Source organism: Thermoascus crustaceus, assembly GCF_041956765.1.
Source record: "Thermoascus crustaceus strain CBS 181.67 unplaced genomic scaffold VTN00scaffold_1, whole genome shotgun sequence".
Lineage (NCBI taxonomy): Eukaryota > Fungi > Ascomycota > Eurotiomycetes > Eurotiales > Thermoascaceae > Thermoascus > Thermoascus crustaceus.
In genome coordinates, this window is record NW_027192527.1 from 5,036,240 (window position 1) to 5,052,066 (window position 15,827).

At 50.6% G+C, this 15,827-nt stretch overlaps 4 protein-coding genes and 1 non-coding gene across 5 annotated transcripts; 2 read left to right on the forward strand and 3 right to left on the reverse strand.

Annotated features, from left to right (window-relative positions):
* Window positions 1–1,465: 1,465 nt before the first annotated feature.
* Window positions 1,466–4,279, reverse strand: VTN00DRAFT_1820 (uncharacterized protein; the record flags this gene model as incomplete). The annotated part of the gene is made up of 1 exon (XM_069427970.1): window positions 1,466–4,279. One exon carries the CDS (start codon window positions 4,277–4,279, stop codon window positions 1,466–1,468), a length of 2,814 nt encoding a protein of 937 aa, XP_069292522.1.
* Window positions 4,280–5,868: 1,589 nt separating this feature from the next.
* VTN00DRAFT_t27 lies at window positions 5,869–5,940 on the reverse strand. Its single transcript has one exon. It is a non-coding gene; the product is annotated as a tRNA-Ala (tRNA).
* A 622-nt stretch (window positions 5,941–6,562) lies between these two features.
* Window positions 6,563–10,590, reverse strand: VTN00DRAFT_1821 (uncharacterized protein; the record flags this gene model as incomplete). The annotated part of the gene is made up of 4 exons (XM_069427971.1): window positions 6,563–10,171; window positions 10,230–10,285; window positions 10,360–10,440; window positions 10,554–10,590. 4 exons carry the CDS (start codon window positions 10,588–10,590, stop codon window positions 6,563–6,565), a joined length of 3,783 nt encoding a protein of 1,260 aa, XP_069292523.1.
* A 1,393-nt stretch (window positions 10,591–11,983) lies between these two features.
* On the forward strand, window positions 11,984–13,650 carry VTN00DRAFT_1822 (uncharacterized protein; the record flags this gene model as incomplete). The annotated part of the gene is made up of 5 exons (XM_069427972.1): window positions 11,984–12,030; window positions 12,095–12,451; window positions 12,510–12,751; window positions 12,817–13,157; window positions 13,210–13,650. 5 exons carry the CDS (start codon window positions 11,984–11,986, stop codon window positions 13,648–13,650), a joined length of 1,428 nt encoding a protein of 475 aa, XP_069292524.1.
* A 457-nt stretch (window positions 13,651–14,107) lies between these two features.
* On the forward strand, window positions 14,108–15,234 carry VTN00DRAFT_1823 (uncharacterized protein; the record flags this gene model as incomplete). The annotated part of the gene is made up of 2 exons (XM_069427973.1): window positions 14,108–14,432; window positions 14,504–15,234. 2 exons carry the CDS (start codon window positions 14,108–14,110, stop codon window positions 15,232–15,234), a joined length of 1,056 nt encoding a protein of 351 aa, XP_069292525.1.
* Between the last annotated feature and the right edge of the window lie 593 nt (window positions 15,235–15,827).

Here is a 15,827-nt window from a genome sequence, read left to right on the forward strand (position 1 = left end):
CATGACTCTCCCCAGCCTGCGAAAGATGGGATGGGATGGCTTGCAGCACACACGCACACACCAGCCACTTCCAAACATTTCATGATTCAGGTCCACCTCACCCACGGACCATCTGCAAGCCCCGGTGATGAACTCCAATAGCGAACCAAACCCACGAACGTGTCCTGGACGGCTCACGTCCGAGACAAGGAAGGTGAGATATAATCCATAGGTTACGCCGTACTTTGAGAAAATTAGCTCACAAAGTAAAATGACGCCTTGGATGCATGAAGAAAAGAAAGTAAAATGCTTGATTCTGATAAGTCTAAACGAGGCGTACGAGTTTTCTTCTTGCCATGTCCTCTCGCTGATAGCGGGGTTGCCTGCCTAGACTAGACCCGGCTATCGTTGTCTTGCCTCAGTAAAAAACATGAAGCTCTTCGGACAGGATGACTACGTATGTACTTCGAAACCTCCGTCGAGAAGGCCCTAAGGTTGTTTTATGCCACCCACGAGTTCTACGGGGTATATACTCCATACAGACGCGAACGAGACACATGCTTATGCTTAGAAAAGAAAAGAAGAACATACGTATCGATACGTACGTGTCATGCACGGAATATAACAAAACCACTTGCTTTCTCCTAGATTGAAACGGGAAAAAAACTCGAATTGTATCCGCGATACCTTGACACACATACTCGGGATATAGACGCCGTGCGCCTAACTAAAAACATTATCGAAACACCCCTCGAGAATATTAGCAATCAATCAGGCATGATGAGAACCTGTAGAATCGTACAGCTTGTCCCAGATAAGAGTCCATCCGGACAATCTACCTAGGTACTTTACTTTATGCCCATTCATGCTAACGTGCGTATCCAGATAACTAAAGAATCCAACACAACACAAAAAAATCAAAAAAATTTGCGAAATTGCAATCACCTGGTATTATAATAACTAACCTGGTCTAATCTGACAGTAAAGATAAAGCCCACGGAGCCTAAAAGCTCAGGAACCAGAGCATCATAGGATAATAATAAGCCAATGTAGATAAATAAAAAGCCATAAACAAGAAAGACTACCGGTAATTTGAAAACTTAGGGGTATCACTCGTGCATAGGGTAAGCCATCCATGCCCAAAATGAACGTGATGGAAGAAACTAACATGCGTGCTATTACTCTTCATCCACAATCGCACTGCGAGGGCGAAGGTCCAGACCACCTCCCAAAATCCAGAAACGGAATGCAGAACCAACCCTCGTAGCACCAAGACACAGTATGAGAATAATCCAAGGAATAGGGCCAGAAAATCAACCTGTCGCGTCCTCTATAAATAAGAGCCAAGCCGGTCCTGAACTCCAAAACCAATGATGCTAGGAACCTTCTGGATAGACAGAAGGGAAATAAGAATGTAAGACAAAGAGACCAGAGAGTCAAAGGACACCAAAAAGTCCAACCTATAAACCAGTATGAAAAGGAAATTTTACAGGAAACTTAACTCGTCATCGCTCTCGTCATCTTGAGAACGGGGTATAACCAAAGGACGTCTCGGAGCCACAGGTGGTGCGACAACTTTCCTAGGAGAAGCCGGCTTGATAGGCTCTGACTTACGAGGCCGACCACGCTTGCGGACACGCTCACAGAGTTGTTCGGCCTGCTTCCCTGCAACACCCAGTTCCTTCTTTTTATTGAAGACCACAACTTCGATGCCCGGATACCTCTGAGGTTCCGCTTTTCTCGTATTTATGTTCTGCTGATTCGCCGTCGCGACCTCACGCAGAGCACTACGTCTGGTGCGAACTCTGGTAGCCGCCAGAGGAAGATCAACATCGCAAGCCCCATCAAAGGAGGTTGACAGTCCCTGAAAACCATCTTGGGACGTCTCACTGTCGGTGTACACTTCCAGATGGCTACTTGGTTTTTTAGGTCGAGTGAGATATGTCGTTCTGGCCCTCTTCTCTGCCCTCTCAGGTGGTCCATAGTTTCCCAATTTCCTCTTGGCGGACCCGGACGAAGAAGCTGAAGTTACGCTCGAGGCATAATAATTTCTTGTTGGAGACGACGACTGTACATCGTTACTCGACAACTGTACAGGAGATGGCGGCAGGCTGGGAACTATAACCTGTGGCTTCGGAGGCGCTTTGGACTGGAAGGCAGTGATCTTAGGGATAGGTGTGCTCGCAACCCACTCGCCAATACTCTCTTCCCATCGAAACGGGCCCGTAGCGTGTTCGACCCGGTCCTGCTTGCGGTCATTATTTTGGAGCTCAAATTGGCGCTGACACGCAGCAACTTTCTCTTGAATCTCCGCGGCCCACGCATGATCATCAGGATCCTGAGTTGATTGCGCAAAGTCCATGGCAACCTCCACAGCAACTTTTCCGAGGAACAGGGAAAGACTTTGCACGTAGTTCTTTTCAACGAAATGAGAGAGGTTGGCGCGGACCTCTTGAGAAGTAGGGCTGCGGCTCCGTTGACTAGCACGTTCGCAGCAGCGAACCACCTGTCCGACCAAGACAGACAATTCCTTTATCATGTCCTGCTGATCAGCCAAAGATTGGAAAAAGGTTTCAAGATTGTGCGTCAGAACTGGTTCTGACTGTTCCGGTGTCGTTGAGAGAGACGGATTTCCGCACTGCAGTAGATAGTTTCCCAACAGGACGCAACCACGTCGGAAGGACTGGAATGTTGAAATCTCGCTTTTGCGGAGCAATGGTCGGACCTCAATCTCACGCTGCACGATAGACGCGAGACCCTTGACTATGTCGCGTATTTTCGTGCTAGCAAGACTTTCGCTATCAGAAGTGTCATTTGACCTGACTATGTGCATTCCACAGAGCGCAGTGACGAGGCTCAGTATGAGATTACTGAGAGCGTCTTGTATCGGAAGGGGACATGGAGATTGAGTGGTCGGGAAGCTATCCTTGTTCATGGAAGAAGAGCGAGTGTCTCTCTGACCGATATGACGCAGCGAATTGGAGTTTGTCTGGGGGCCTGGTGCGTTCCTAGTCGGAAGGATGCCGCTGGCGGAAAGTATGACTGCCTCGATTAAACGCGTTGCGGCAGCGGAGTTACCATCGTTCCTTGACAGTGACCCGACAGCGTCTTCCATGAATTTCTTCCAGGAGACGGTGACCATCCATTCTGGCGGGAGCGCTCCACGAAGTAGTAGCTTTGCAACCTCGTCAAAGACGTAGGAAATGCGTCCAGAGGACCACCAGTAATACATATTCAAGACTTCGAACATATCGCTACAGGTAGGATCAAGCGATTTCGACGTATGGAATGTTTTGGGATGCTCATAGCTCTCAATGTGGAGGAGCTGGTTTGAAAGAATAGTCTCAAGAGCGTCGTATTCCCGTCGATATATGCATTCCTCGAGAAGCCGGCACACTATGGGATGAATGATCCAATTTTTCCGGAACATCTCAGACACCAAATGGATACCTTGAGCGCGGACAGCCTCGCGGAGAGGTAGCCACCCGCTGCCTTCAAGCCCATAAAATGCTTCCAGTTCGGTGAAGTAGGCGTCGCACATATCCACGTCCTCGTCTTCAGTCGATTCATCGTAGATCCTCTGTTCCTCAGAAATAAACTGCGGGAGACGTCGCGCTGCCATAGACAAGAGCGATCGGGTCCCTCCACGCCCCTCCCGTTGACACGAATCCGGAACGCGGGTATTCTCCAAGAATTTAAGAAATACGCGATCAAGGCAGTGAGCAATATCGATAAAGCCCGGGTCATTAGACAAGTCCAGGACTTCTCTCCACCGCCCTTTATGCCCAGGGCAATTGGAATCCTTCGGTTTCACCGTTCTTCCCGATTTGTTGTCCGCAGGCTCGCCAGAAGACATGGGAATCGACCCGTACAACGGCGGCTTTCCTCTGGGTAGCGTGTCTGGTAGCCTTCCAGTGATCAATGGCGTACCGATCTCGATCGCACCGGGTAACGTCTTTGGCACCTCTGGGCTGCGTAAGACTAGTCGCGAACGCGGTCTGCCACGATTTCCTTCGCCCCGTGAAGTGTACTTGTTTTTTATCCGCCGTTTGTCGGTTTTGCCGGGTACCCACGAAGGATCATCTCGGCCGCTTTCTGAATCCGAACAGTTGTCATCGTCTCCGGTCGCCTTGCTCGAGCGAGAAGGTTGCGCGCCGCTATTCTCTGGGAGTTCCTTCTGTCGTTGCAGGATGGCAATCTGCGACTGGTCTTCCCTATACTTTTCCAAGCGATGATAGATAGACGTCAAAGGGCGCAACACCCGCTTCGCCCATCTTGCGGTCGGACGAATGTCTTCCATGTTCAAGGGTCAAGGGTCTGGATCTCGGTCGCGGAGCACCCTATTTATTAGACGGAACGTCAGCTGCTTGTCTACCATTGTAACAAAAGCCCTCTGTATCTGCCAATACCTAGTGTTGGGAATGCTCTTCCTTCCAAGCTTCCGGGGTCAGCAACTATCCATGATCCGATTTACTCCCAATTGAGTAACACGGTCCTCCGCCGGCGCGCGCTGGTCAAGGGATTCGGATTAGGAACCGTGGGGAGGGTATCGCTGCGACTTATAAGATGCGCGCTATTTCAATGACACGAAAATCAGTGTATATATGAAAAAGGGGGCTAAAATACAGTAGTGTTGGTGTATTAACTGCAGATAAAAGAATACATGAACGAGTGTAAACAATAGACAGGGCGGAGTTTAGCTGCGGGACAAGGGCGAGTTCTAGCTTGTGCCGACCCAGGTGGGCGGGCCATTCCCTTTGTGGCTTTGTGTCTCGGCGCCCGCCCTTAGTCCCATCACAAGCCCGAGCAGACCATGAAGAGATGACATTCGGTACTGCACACAGTCAATACTTTCTGGCTAGCTGGCTTTGATTAATGTGATAGGACCTATAGGAATTGGCTCCCAAGGCGCTAATCTGCACCAATTGCTAGTCTGGCGGTGAACTTGTCTTTCATGCTTTAGCGGCAAGGCGAATTATTCTCCGATTATTTATTTTGGGCGATACTCTAACACATGCCACCCCGACATGCCTGGAAGATACATCAAAACATCTTCTCACAAGGTGTATAAGGAATATGAGAACCCAACTATCATTGTTTGACACGGCAATACCTTTCTAAGCCGTGACACAGCGCATGGACAAGCCCTCATGCCCTCAGCAACCCCAGATGTACTGTACACCTGCAAGCATGTCCGGTTAAGATATCGGTTCGTCCCCCGAGCTTTCGAGATCAATGTACTCTCTGAAATCATCTCAAGATGACAGAAATCACTTTCGGGCTACTCTGATTTCAAAGCAACTACAGAGTAAATTGCGCACCGCCACCTTTCCCCCGTCCATAGAACAACATGTAAAAAGGCTACTACCAGTTTATCCCCTTCTCATTCCATAACTGATAACCAAGCTTGCTGTTCTTGACTATATTATTATCCTGAGCTCCAATGGCATCCTTTTCGATCATCAAACCCACCCAACCCACCGGTGGCCTCGAATCGGTAATATCGATGTCGTTTGACAAAGAGGGCTGAATCGATATAGCGGGAAGCAACTTGCCATAATGGGAATCATATACATTCCATCCGTATTCTACGGAAGTGCCATATTCACGATCCCTCGGATCCCTGCATTATGGAAAAACATCAATATCCCTAGGTAAGAAAGACAACACAGCTCATTGCAAGACAAATTGCCGAGACATATAGATCCTTACAACCAACCTATCTATTCTCATGACTACCGGCTTCGAGCCATGCCATCAGGACGCACTCAGAATTGATTGGCACTTAGAACAAGGATATGATATGCTCTCCTAATGCAGACAGCCATTCAAAAATAAGAGCGTGAAAAGTGAAAAAAAAAAAGACCCACTCGGGTGGATCTTGCAAGCTGGACTCGCGGGGAATCGAACCCCGGACCACCCCCATGCTAAGGGGGTATTATACCACTAAACCACAAGCCCCGTTTCCTGGAGGATTAATTGGGCTAAGAATAGATATTCAAAACGTGGACACTGAAAAAATCGAAACCATTGTATTTATGCCACTGGCAATTCAAATTTTTGTTGGGGTTGTTTTTTTTCCCTCACGGTCAACTCCATTTTAGGATCAAAAAACTTTTTTCCTCGACAGCCGGATAGTCACCCGACCTCTCCCAAAACAGAAGGTAAAAGTGTTTTCCAATCACACCCATATGGGTCGACAAGTAACAGCAAGAACAACTCATCCATGCATGCAGCAAGAACAACGTTACGGTGCAGACAAGCTAGAGATAGCTTAATTCCCAAAAGGACGGCACACAGTGCTCTAATCTGACTGGTTAAAGTACAGGAATCGTGGCCGGAAGAAGACAGAAAAACCCCACCTTGCTATGCAGAGCCCATTTTTTTGAAAAAAAGAAAAGGAAAACCAGAGCACCCAGAGTAGAGATGTCTACAATACAATTCATCGCTCATACATCTAAACATGATCATCCAGTGGAAGAGGTATATAATCGTATTTTTTGTGTTAAGACACGTAAAACGTCATAAGAAAAGAGTAACTAGCTCTGCATTTCTCCGAACGAAAAAACCACACAAGGCTTGATTAGGCCTTGGCAGCTGTCTTCTTCGAGCCCCGGAGCTTGGGGTTGCTAGCGGCCGCACGCTTCTTCTGCTTGGACCGCGGAGCACTGGACTCTCCGCCTTCGATGAACTTCAGCAGCTCGTCGATGCTTCGAGAGTCGATCTTTGGATCAGTTCCGTTGGCCTCGGGTGCGGACTGGCCGACCTGAGGCTGAGGCTTGGTGCCCAGCGAAACGCGGGGGTTCATGTTGATCCTGCGCAGTCTGCGAGCCTGGATGTCCTTGGCGTGCTTAGCAATCGAGACCGCATTCTGCGTGAGCTGCTCAAGCCAGCTCTCAGCCTCCTTGGTGTTTCGGTCATTGGGTCCGAGTTCGTTGAGGAATATGTTGTAGGAATCACGCATCTTGTTGACGGCCGCCTTCGAGTCCTGGTCCAGAGCCAGTGCTTGAGCAAGCTGGAAGAGGATAGTTGCAGTGTTGATGGACTGCTTTCCGAAGAGCTCCTCGCAGATGGAGAGGGAAGACTCAAACCACTTGCGTGAGTCCGAGTACTGCTTGAGGTGCTGGAGCATGACGGCAGCATTGTTCATAGTCGTAATAGAATCAGGGTGGCTAGATCCATAAATGATCTTCCAGAGATCCATAGCGTGCTTGACATACACCAAAGCAGTCTTGGTGTTTCCAGTAGCATGCTCGAACAAACTGAGGTTGAGGTAGCTCAGAATGGTGTCCGCCGAGTCAACACCCAATGTTCGCTCAGTGACGATAACCGCCTTGCGGGCCAGCTCGACAGCGGCATCTTTCTCATCGGTCTGGTAGTATAGCATCGAGAGCTGATGGTATAGCTTGGCGACCTCCGGGTGGAGAATGCCATAGATCTGTTCGTGCAAGGACAGAGATTCCAAAATAAGCTCCTGGCCCAGCTGCTTCTGGTTCTGCATCAAGGAGATGCGTCCAGCCTCCAAAGCCTCCTCGGCCAAAGCGCTTCTGGGAGAGGCATCCTTGACAAGAGGGACGATGTTGAGGATGTCATCCGGGACGAAAGTAACGGCAGGCTTTTCGTTCGTTGGAGCACGGCTTGGAGAGGCGGTTTCACCACCCTTCTTCTTCTTCTTCTTGCTCTCCTCCTTCTTGCCCTCATCGTGTCCAGCACCGTTGACGCCGTTGGTAACCGGAGGCTGTTCCTTGCTTGGGAGCTGCGACTTGGTGAAGGCAAACTCACGGGCACCAAGCTGGAGACCAAGTCTAATAGAGATATCACGCAGGAGTTGCAGATGTCTGAGGGAGTTGAACCATTCTGGGTCCAAAGTGAATCGGTATCTGATCTGCACCTGCTTCTCAATATCCGCTCTGAGGGTCGCTGGGTCAACCTTTTCGAACGCAAAGTCGGCCTCGGGATAGATCTCCCGCAGCGCCTCGTCGATATCCGGTCGTGGGTTCGGGTTAAGTTCCGTTCCAAGAAGGCAGTTCAACAGGTGCGTGATGCAAGAGGGTGCAAATGGAGCAGGGAGGTGGCGAAGGTGACGGTTAGCAATGTGCTTGAAGGCACGGGTGATCATCTCCTGGATGACCAAAGAAGTGAGGGCCTGCAGGCGTGCTCCTTTCTCCCGGGACATCTGCGCCAACTTTCCGAGGTATCGAATGTTGATACCACGCTTATGCAGAAGTTGGCTCAGGGACTGCCCGTCCATCGGGAAGCCAACATCTCCATCGTGGAGATCTTGGATCAGCTCGGGCATAACTTTCGACCTCAAAAAGTCGCAAGCGTCCCGAACTTCTTTCTCGTCACGAGCCCATTCCTCCTTCTCTTCCTCAGTCTGAGGGACCTGGCCGCTGAAGACGTCCGGGTTAAGAGCAAGTTGGAATCCAGAGATATCCACCCTCTCTTGATCGACAGCCTCTTCACTCTTCTCGGGCTGCTCCTTTGAAGCCTCGCCTTCGGGCTTCTCTTCATTGGAGGCAGCCTTCTCCTCCTCTGCCTTCTTGTTCTTTCGGCGCCGCTCAACCTCTTCCTTCACGTAGAGGCTCATCTTGTACCTCCAGTAAGACTCGACAAGCTCCAATCTAAGAATTGACATGCGGTGAGGGTAGGTCTCGTTTCCTTCATCCTCTTGCCAAAGGATATCAAGAGGAGCAATGCGGTATAAGTCAAGGACGTATTTTCTTCCGTCGGTACCCAGCAGACCCTTGGTCTCGACACTGCCTTCGAGGTCGTGACGCTTGCCATCCTTGTCCCAAACGGGGTGCTTCTTGACCCTGAGAGCCTTGGACAGCTTTTCGAAGACTGGTACAAAATCGGGGTGCTCTGCAACGACCTCCTTGCCTTCCACACCACCGTAGTCAATCTGGTGCTCCCCCGGCTCCCGCTGCTTGAAGATACCAGGAACAATGCTCTGGCCAACGATACGTTTTCCAAGGTAGTCCACGACAACAGTTCCAGGGGTGAACAGTCCAGGAATGTCCAGCTGGTTTACCGCCTTGATACCCAAGACGTCCTTGCCAACAGCGACCCGGGCAGCTTCATCGCCACCCTCGGAAGCAAAAGTGCCGACACCGTCAGCGCCGAACGAGTAGAAGATATTGTTGTACACGAATATCTGAGCATCCCTACCCTCAGTAGGGTTCAGAGGCGCGACTTCGCCCCTGGCAACGAGCACTGCACCGCGAGCGGCAGCGTCATTATAATCGGCAAACAACTTTGAAGTCAGCCGTTCCCTGAATACTCTGTCTTGAATAGCGTCGCGGGGCAGCTCTCTCGTGGTCTGGAACTCTTCATTCCAGTCACGGAGGGTCTCTGCGTTGTCAACGCCCGAAATCAAGAAGTTCTCCTGAGAACGGGCAATGTCCGGCTGGTGAGCGTTGACAGGAGATGAAGTCGGTGGCACAAGCCAAGGGTTGTTCGGTATGGCATTCTGGAAGGGGAAGGTGGTCAGAAGATCCTTCTTGTTGTTGGACTCCTGCAGAGCCTGGAAAGCGGCATTGAAAGAAGGCGACAGTTGAGATATCAACGTGAGCAGAGAGTGAGCGCTGTAGTTCTTAGGTGCGGGCCGTGGGAACGGGTCGAACTTGCTGTTCGAGCACTTGTTAACGTAGAAACCAGAGACGTGGGACGTAATCTGGTGCTGCTCTCCCTCGTTGGTGGTGACCTGAAGGTACAGCAGGTGGCCCTTCTGCCGGAGGTGGTATGGAGGGGGGTTCCAAGGGGATAGCGAAATCGACTTGACAGTCTTAGGTGGCGGAGTTTGAGCCCTCGGCAAGATGGTCTCCAGAGAACTGGGGGCATTCAGGTCATAGCCTACAAGAGGGTGCTCCTTTGCAGCTTCTCCCTCAGCAGCAACGGAGTCGTGCAGGGACAGCCCAGCACAGATCCCATGCAGATTGTCGACTCGATCTCCTGAGGCGCCTACCAGCTCTCTGATTCTGACCACATGCATTCGAGCCTCTTTCTCAGTGTAAGGGTCCTCCACCAAAACGATTTCGGAATCTGCCTTGAGGTCTTTGACCTCTGACAGCTCGACGAAATCGTTTATGCGCTCCCCGTTGAACTCCAAGTGGAAGCAGGTATACTGGAAAGTGCCCGGCAGCTCGACAATCGACTGACGGACATCCTGGACCTGCTCCTGGCTGGAAACCTAAAAGAAGCTGTCAGAACGAGTTGTCTCCATGAGAGTCGCACTTTTGCAAACCGACCATCACTTGGATCTTATACGGTTCATGAGGAAGCTTCACGGAGATCTGGAAGAGGCCTGCGTTGAGAGCAAAAAAATATTAGTTCGACAGCCAACAAAAGCAAGGGCAACCCGGAAAGAAGGAGATATACCTCCGTTCTGGTCTTCCTCATGTCCTTCGTCGGGATTTGTCCCGTTCGTGACCTGTTCCGCCGGCTGAGTTTGGGGAGACTCTGGAAGATGGGATGTCAGCCCTATCGCCGATATTTTTTTATTTTTTGTGTGCGCGGGGCACATCACTATCGTATGTCGTCAGGTGGGAGGGCGAGTCAAATATATAAAATACCTTTTGAGTGCTCCATGTCGCCATTAGGTTGTGCCATTAGAGCTAGTGAGCAGGAACTCGAGCAGGTAGCTTGGAGATGTCGGACGGGTAGCTGCTACGAGGACGGCCGTCTAAAGAGCAACACGCGACAAGGAGGGGGGAGAGAGGGAGAAATATAGTACAAGGATGAGGGGCAATTGAAAAGAAAACCAACCCCAAGTCCCCAGAACCGACGACGACGATAAAGGAAATCTAGGAAAGAAAGAGTTTATCCAACTTGGTCTTGGAGGAGTAGATAGACAGACGGAGAACAGCTCAGAGAAAATTTCGTGGATGCGGAATTCCATCGGAAGGCCTCGGGGCGGCTAACTGGCCGGGGTCGGGGCAAAGGCAAAGCCCTGCGAACTCCACACTGACGTCTCCGAGCGCCCCGGGGGACAGCACACGCATGCGACGGTGCTACGGAATTTCGGACGGTTAGAACATGATATGGATATAGTACGATCCCGCTTGCGTAGATGGAGCAGGATCTTCGATCCCTCCGCCTTCTCCAGCAGTCCGACGCGGGCTGTCACCGTTAACTTTTACATCCCACGGTGGGTTTCTTTCTGTTCGCCAATTCACCGCAACGCGATTGGCCGGGCACGTAGAATCTGTTCCTTGGGGCTCTGGACAATCAGAGACGGGGGGTTGGCTGATAAAACTCTGCAAACTCCAGGACAGCCTTCACTGTTCAGTTCTCTCTCTCTCCCGAGGGCCTGAGTCCAAGACTCCCAGCTGCTTGGCGTTGCCAAGCAGATCCGCCCGGGCCACAATCAAACCCAACGGCTGGACGATACACATTGCCAGGGGGGCGTGGCTGCTGAACGTGTCTCCTACTCTCCATACAGTGCTTACTGTTGGCTTTCATTATTCGTCCTTCCTTTCTTTATTTTCTCTCTCTTCTGTTTTCTGGTCCACATCGGTCAACAGGCGCCTTGTGTCCTGTTATATACTTCCTGTCGCTCATTACTCCTCGTTTGTGGCAATCTTTCCAAAGCTCTGGATCCTGCATCGCCTCAGGCGCAGGTCAGGCCCTTTACTAGTACATACCGTCCAACACTATCTTTACCACTCAACAACTTGAACACTATCTGCTACATTCGTTTATCTTTCGTTTTTTTTTGTATCACATTTTTTTTTTTAATTAACTGGGTCTGCGCGTCTCTAAGTACCGTGACGCGCTAGAATTGACCATGAGATCATACCAAATTCTTCAGAAATCCCTGACTTCTAATGTCCGAAGAAACTTGGTTAGATCGCATCGTTCCCACTGGGCCTTGTCAACTTATCCGCGACGATGGAACTCTCAGACTGCTAGAGAGCGCTCTTCTGGCTCAGATGGCGCAACAGACGGTAAAGCGCAAGGCAAGGGTAATGAGGAATCAAGTCTCAAATCTATTGGGTTCAAGATGCTAGAATCCGCCGCCACAGCCCTTGCCTCAATTGCTGTTCTAGGGTACGGAAACAAGACCAATATAATCGCCGATTGGTTACTTCAGGCCTTTCTAATTGACTTGCAGTGCTGCCGGATACGGGTACCATAAGTATTACAAGTGTCTGATACTACAGAAGATGGACAAGGCTTTCCAGCCTGGGGACCCAGCGCTCGATGTGGCGGGTGTGGACAATCCTGAGGATGGAACGGAGCACTGGATCATGCGAGAGGAACAGGAGAGGATCGACCGCATCGTATCCGGGAAGGCAGCCGGCCGTTACTATCTCATCGTTGGCGAAAAGGGTACGGGGAAGACGTCTATGCTGTTGGATGCTATGCGCAAGATTCATGGAGATGGAGTCGCCATGTTCGAAGCCCATGCTGATCTGGAGATTTTCCGGACGCGGTTGGGGAAGGCACTGGACTTCGAGTTCCATGAAGAGTACGTACACCCGTTATCTTTCAATTTCTCGATTACGAGTGCTCACCCGTATTTCTAGCTATATCGGTAGCCTTTTCAGCATAAAAGGACCTCGTGATACCACTGCTCTGCTCGACATCGAGCGTGCATTCAATAAATTGGAGAAAGTGGCACTCGCACGAAGGCAGGCAGGCCGCACGCCTCTGACCCTCATTATCAACAGCACCCATTTGGTAAGGAATGACGAGGACGGTAGAGACCTGCTTGAGATGATCCAGCAAAGGGCGGAACAGTGGGCAGCCAGTAATCTGGTAACCATGGGTGAGCCTGATCCTTGAACTTATCCCTCAATTTCTTATCTCTTAGTCTATGCTAACAACTATTAGTATTGAATAGCGATGACTACTGGGTATACGAGCGATTGAAACAATATGCGAGCCGGATGGAGGTCATACCTGTGCCGGATCTGCCTAAAGACAGGGCATTGAACGCCCTTCGGCGGTATCGCAAGAGGTTTTTTGGGGAAGATCTTTCACAGGATATTCTGGAGAAGATCTATGACCAGGTTGGCGGACGGCTCGCCTTTCTGAGCAGGGTTGCAAAGTCCGACGATATGATGAAGACCTGCCGCACGATATGTGAGACGGAGAAGACATGGTTTCTCAACAAGTGCTGGGTCCTGGGAGAGGAAATGGATGATGACGTGATGGATCAGCAGAAATACGCTGTATGTATTTCCCCTAGAGCGTCTCGATGCGTCCTGACTGACCTTTTTGCAGTCTGCTGCGATGGTTCTAGCAAGAGCCCTCGTTGAGCGCGAGAAAGAAATGGAGAAGACGTACTGCCCAAAAGTAGGCCATATCCTGCCAGAGATCCCTCTCCACGAAGCGCGGCAGATCATGACAAGAGCCGACTTTATCCAAAGCTACGACCAAGAGAATATCTTCACCATTGACTCCAGGGCTATGGTCCGAGCAGACTCGGTTCCCATGCAGAACGCGTTCCGGGAGATCTGCTCACAACCCGGTTTTGATGAGCTTCTCGAGAAGACCTTGGACCGGATTAGTGACATCGAGAGTTTGCACAGAACCCGCGAACTGACAATCAAGGATCTCTGGGATCAGGGCAAGTATAAGATTGTTGTTCGCGATACAAAGGGCAGAGAAAGCGGAACAGTGGAGTTCTCTATCCTGGAGAAAGAAGACAAAGAAGAAGATTGATTGAATGCGAAGCCGGCCGATAAAAGATACCCGATGGCTGAGAGCCCCCTTTGTGTAGAGCATTTTATTGCTTTGTTGTGAGAGATATACATAGTGTACATCTAGCTAAGGTACAGACAGTAGAGTACAGTACATGCACACCAAGTCCTCAAAAGACTGCTGTAAAATGCAAATAAAACTGAGATTATGTAGAAACTCCATAAGAATGCTTGAAGGCGCAGAGATACTGAGATATCTCCGGTTTGTGCCCCTGTGCAAGGTCTGATGTTTACAGCTAGTTACCCAAGTGCATGACATCATCACATGGTCAACGCACACGACCGTCCAAAATCTCAACATCGCCAAGCCAGCGCCAGGGTTACCGTTCTGCACCACGAGCTGCAGAGCGAAACTAGGGATCCCCTCGATATCTTGAATAATCTGAAGGAGCCTCTGCGCGATTACTGCGGCCGCAGACATGTCAACCCGGAAGAGGACCTTTACTTCGCAGTCACTAGATCCGACGGGGCCGAGTCGCAAACCCCCGACCGATGATACCACCGCGCCTACCACCGCGCCTCACCGGGCTTCACGCGTGTCGAAGATCCCCTCGCCAGTGAGGTTCGTCCTGGTAGTTCTTAGCAGTCTTGTATTAAGTTCATTACTCTTCACCTTCGCCTCAGAAATCACTGAAGGCGACCTCGCGCCTGTCAGCAAACACCTCGAAACATGGTGGGAAGTGGGCGGCCTCATAGCATGGAGGTCGGTCGAGCTGGGATTGGCGTGGATTTTGGGCTTTGACGGTGCGTTATTACAGACACTTCCTATCGACAGAAGCATGGTGGCCATGGAACTGACGGCGATTCTCATACAGGACGAGATGTCGCATATTTTACTCTCATCACCCATCTCCCTTCCTTTTCGCTCCTCTCCTCGTTCTACGGCATCCGCCCGACGACCACCCTGACTTCGTTCATCATCACGCTCTTCTCTACGACCGTCCCCTTCGTCCTTCTGCGCCAGGCCAGGTCCGTCCACAGCCTCTCGAGTGCACGGGGGCAATCTGTCTCCAATCGCGCTATCCTCCAAGATCGCCCAACGGCAATCTACACTTCCGTCGCCGCGTCCACGATCTATGCCGTTGTGCTCTACATCAGCTTTGCAACATGGCTGCCCACGCACCTGGTGACGCACTTCGAAGGCCTTCCTGACATTCGGACCGCGCACGCAGGGGCTGCAGGGTTCCCCGTCCTGTTCCTCAGTCTGTTGCCGGCAGGCTATGCTGCACGCGACTTCCTTTTTGTCAGCTCCGCCGGGTGGTCTGCGGAGTCGGACACGTCGAAGTCAGAGATCCGACAGGATGAATATCTCATCTGCGCACTGTACCGTCACACCTGGGGTGCCCTGTCGCAGAAGACAAAGATCCTGATTGCGCGCACTATCCTCCTTGCGACAATGGTGGTTTCGAACACGGTGGTGCAAGTCGCGGGGACGGTCAAGGGCGTCGACGTTGAGGGTGCAGCTGGATGGGGTGCGATCTGGGCTGTCGCGACCCTGGTCGTTGGGTTGACCTTTGGGTGGATCGAGGCAGTCGACGGAGTATGATCGCTTACTTCGTTCCATGTGAATCGTCGTGATACAAAAGAAAAGCGTGGGGTTACTTCGTTTTGTAGGCATCTTCTTTGCATCCTGCAGGGACCAATGGCGTTGAAGTCTCTATTTCGTCGTTGAAAAATTCGAGATTCTCCATGTGGAAGGAGTCTGCGTTGGTCTGTCCAAATTCCCCGGTTCTGTTTTCCTTGGTTGCGTCCTGGAAAAGGACTCTCCGAATATCGGTATCAGCTCTGTAATCGAAATAATAATACTTTACAGATTTACAACCTAATTTCCTCAATTCACCTATAAGATACAACTTCAATCTAATTTCCTGCGGGGAGTTAGGTTAGCTAGATGTGACGGATTGGAAGTCCGCAGTTCCTGTCTATCTCTTGCTTTTAGCAGAGACATTTTTGTCGCGTAGAACTTATATATATACCTTCAATAACATTGAAAGAATCCATGTGAGCGCGAACGAAAGTAATAGAGTGAACTCCAGAAGCAATAAGGATGATCCATTCAAACTATATAATCCGTAGTGACGCCAGGAACAACGATGAGATAAGTTGACATTCGCAAGGGAAAAGAAATGTTACGATCAG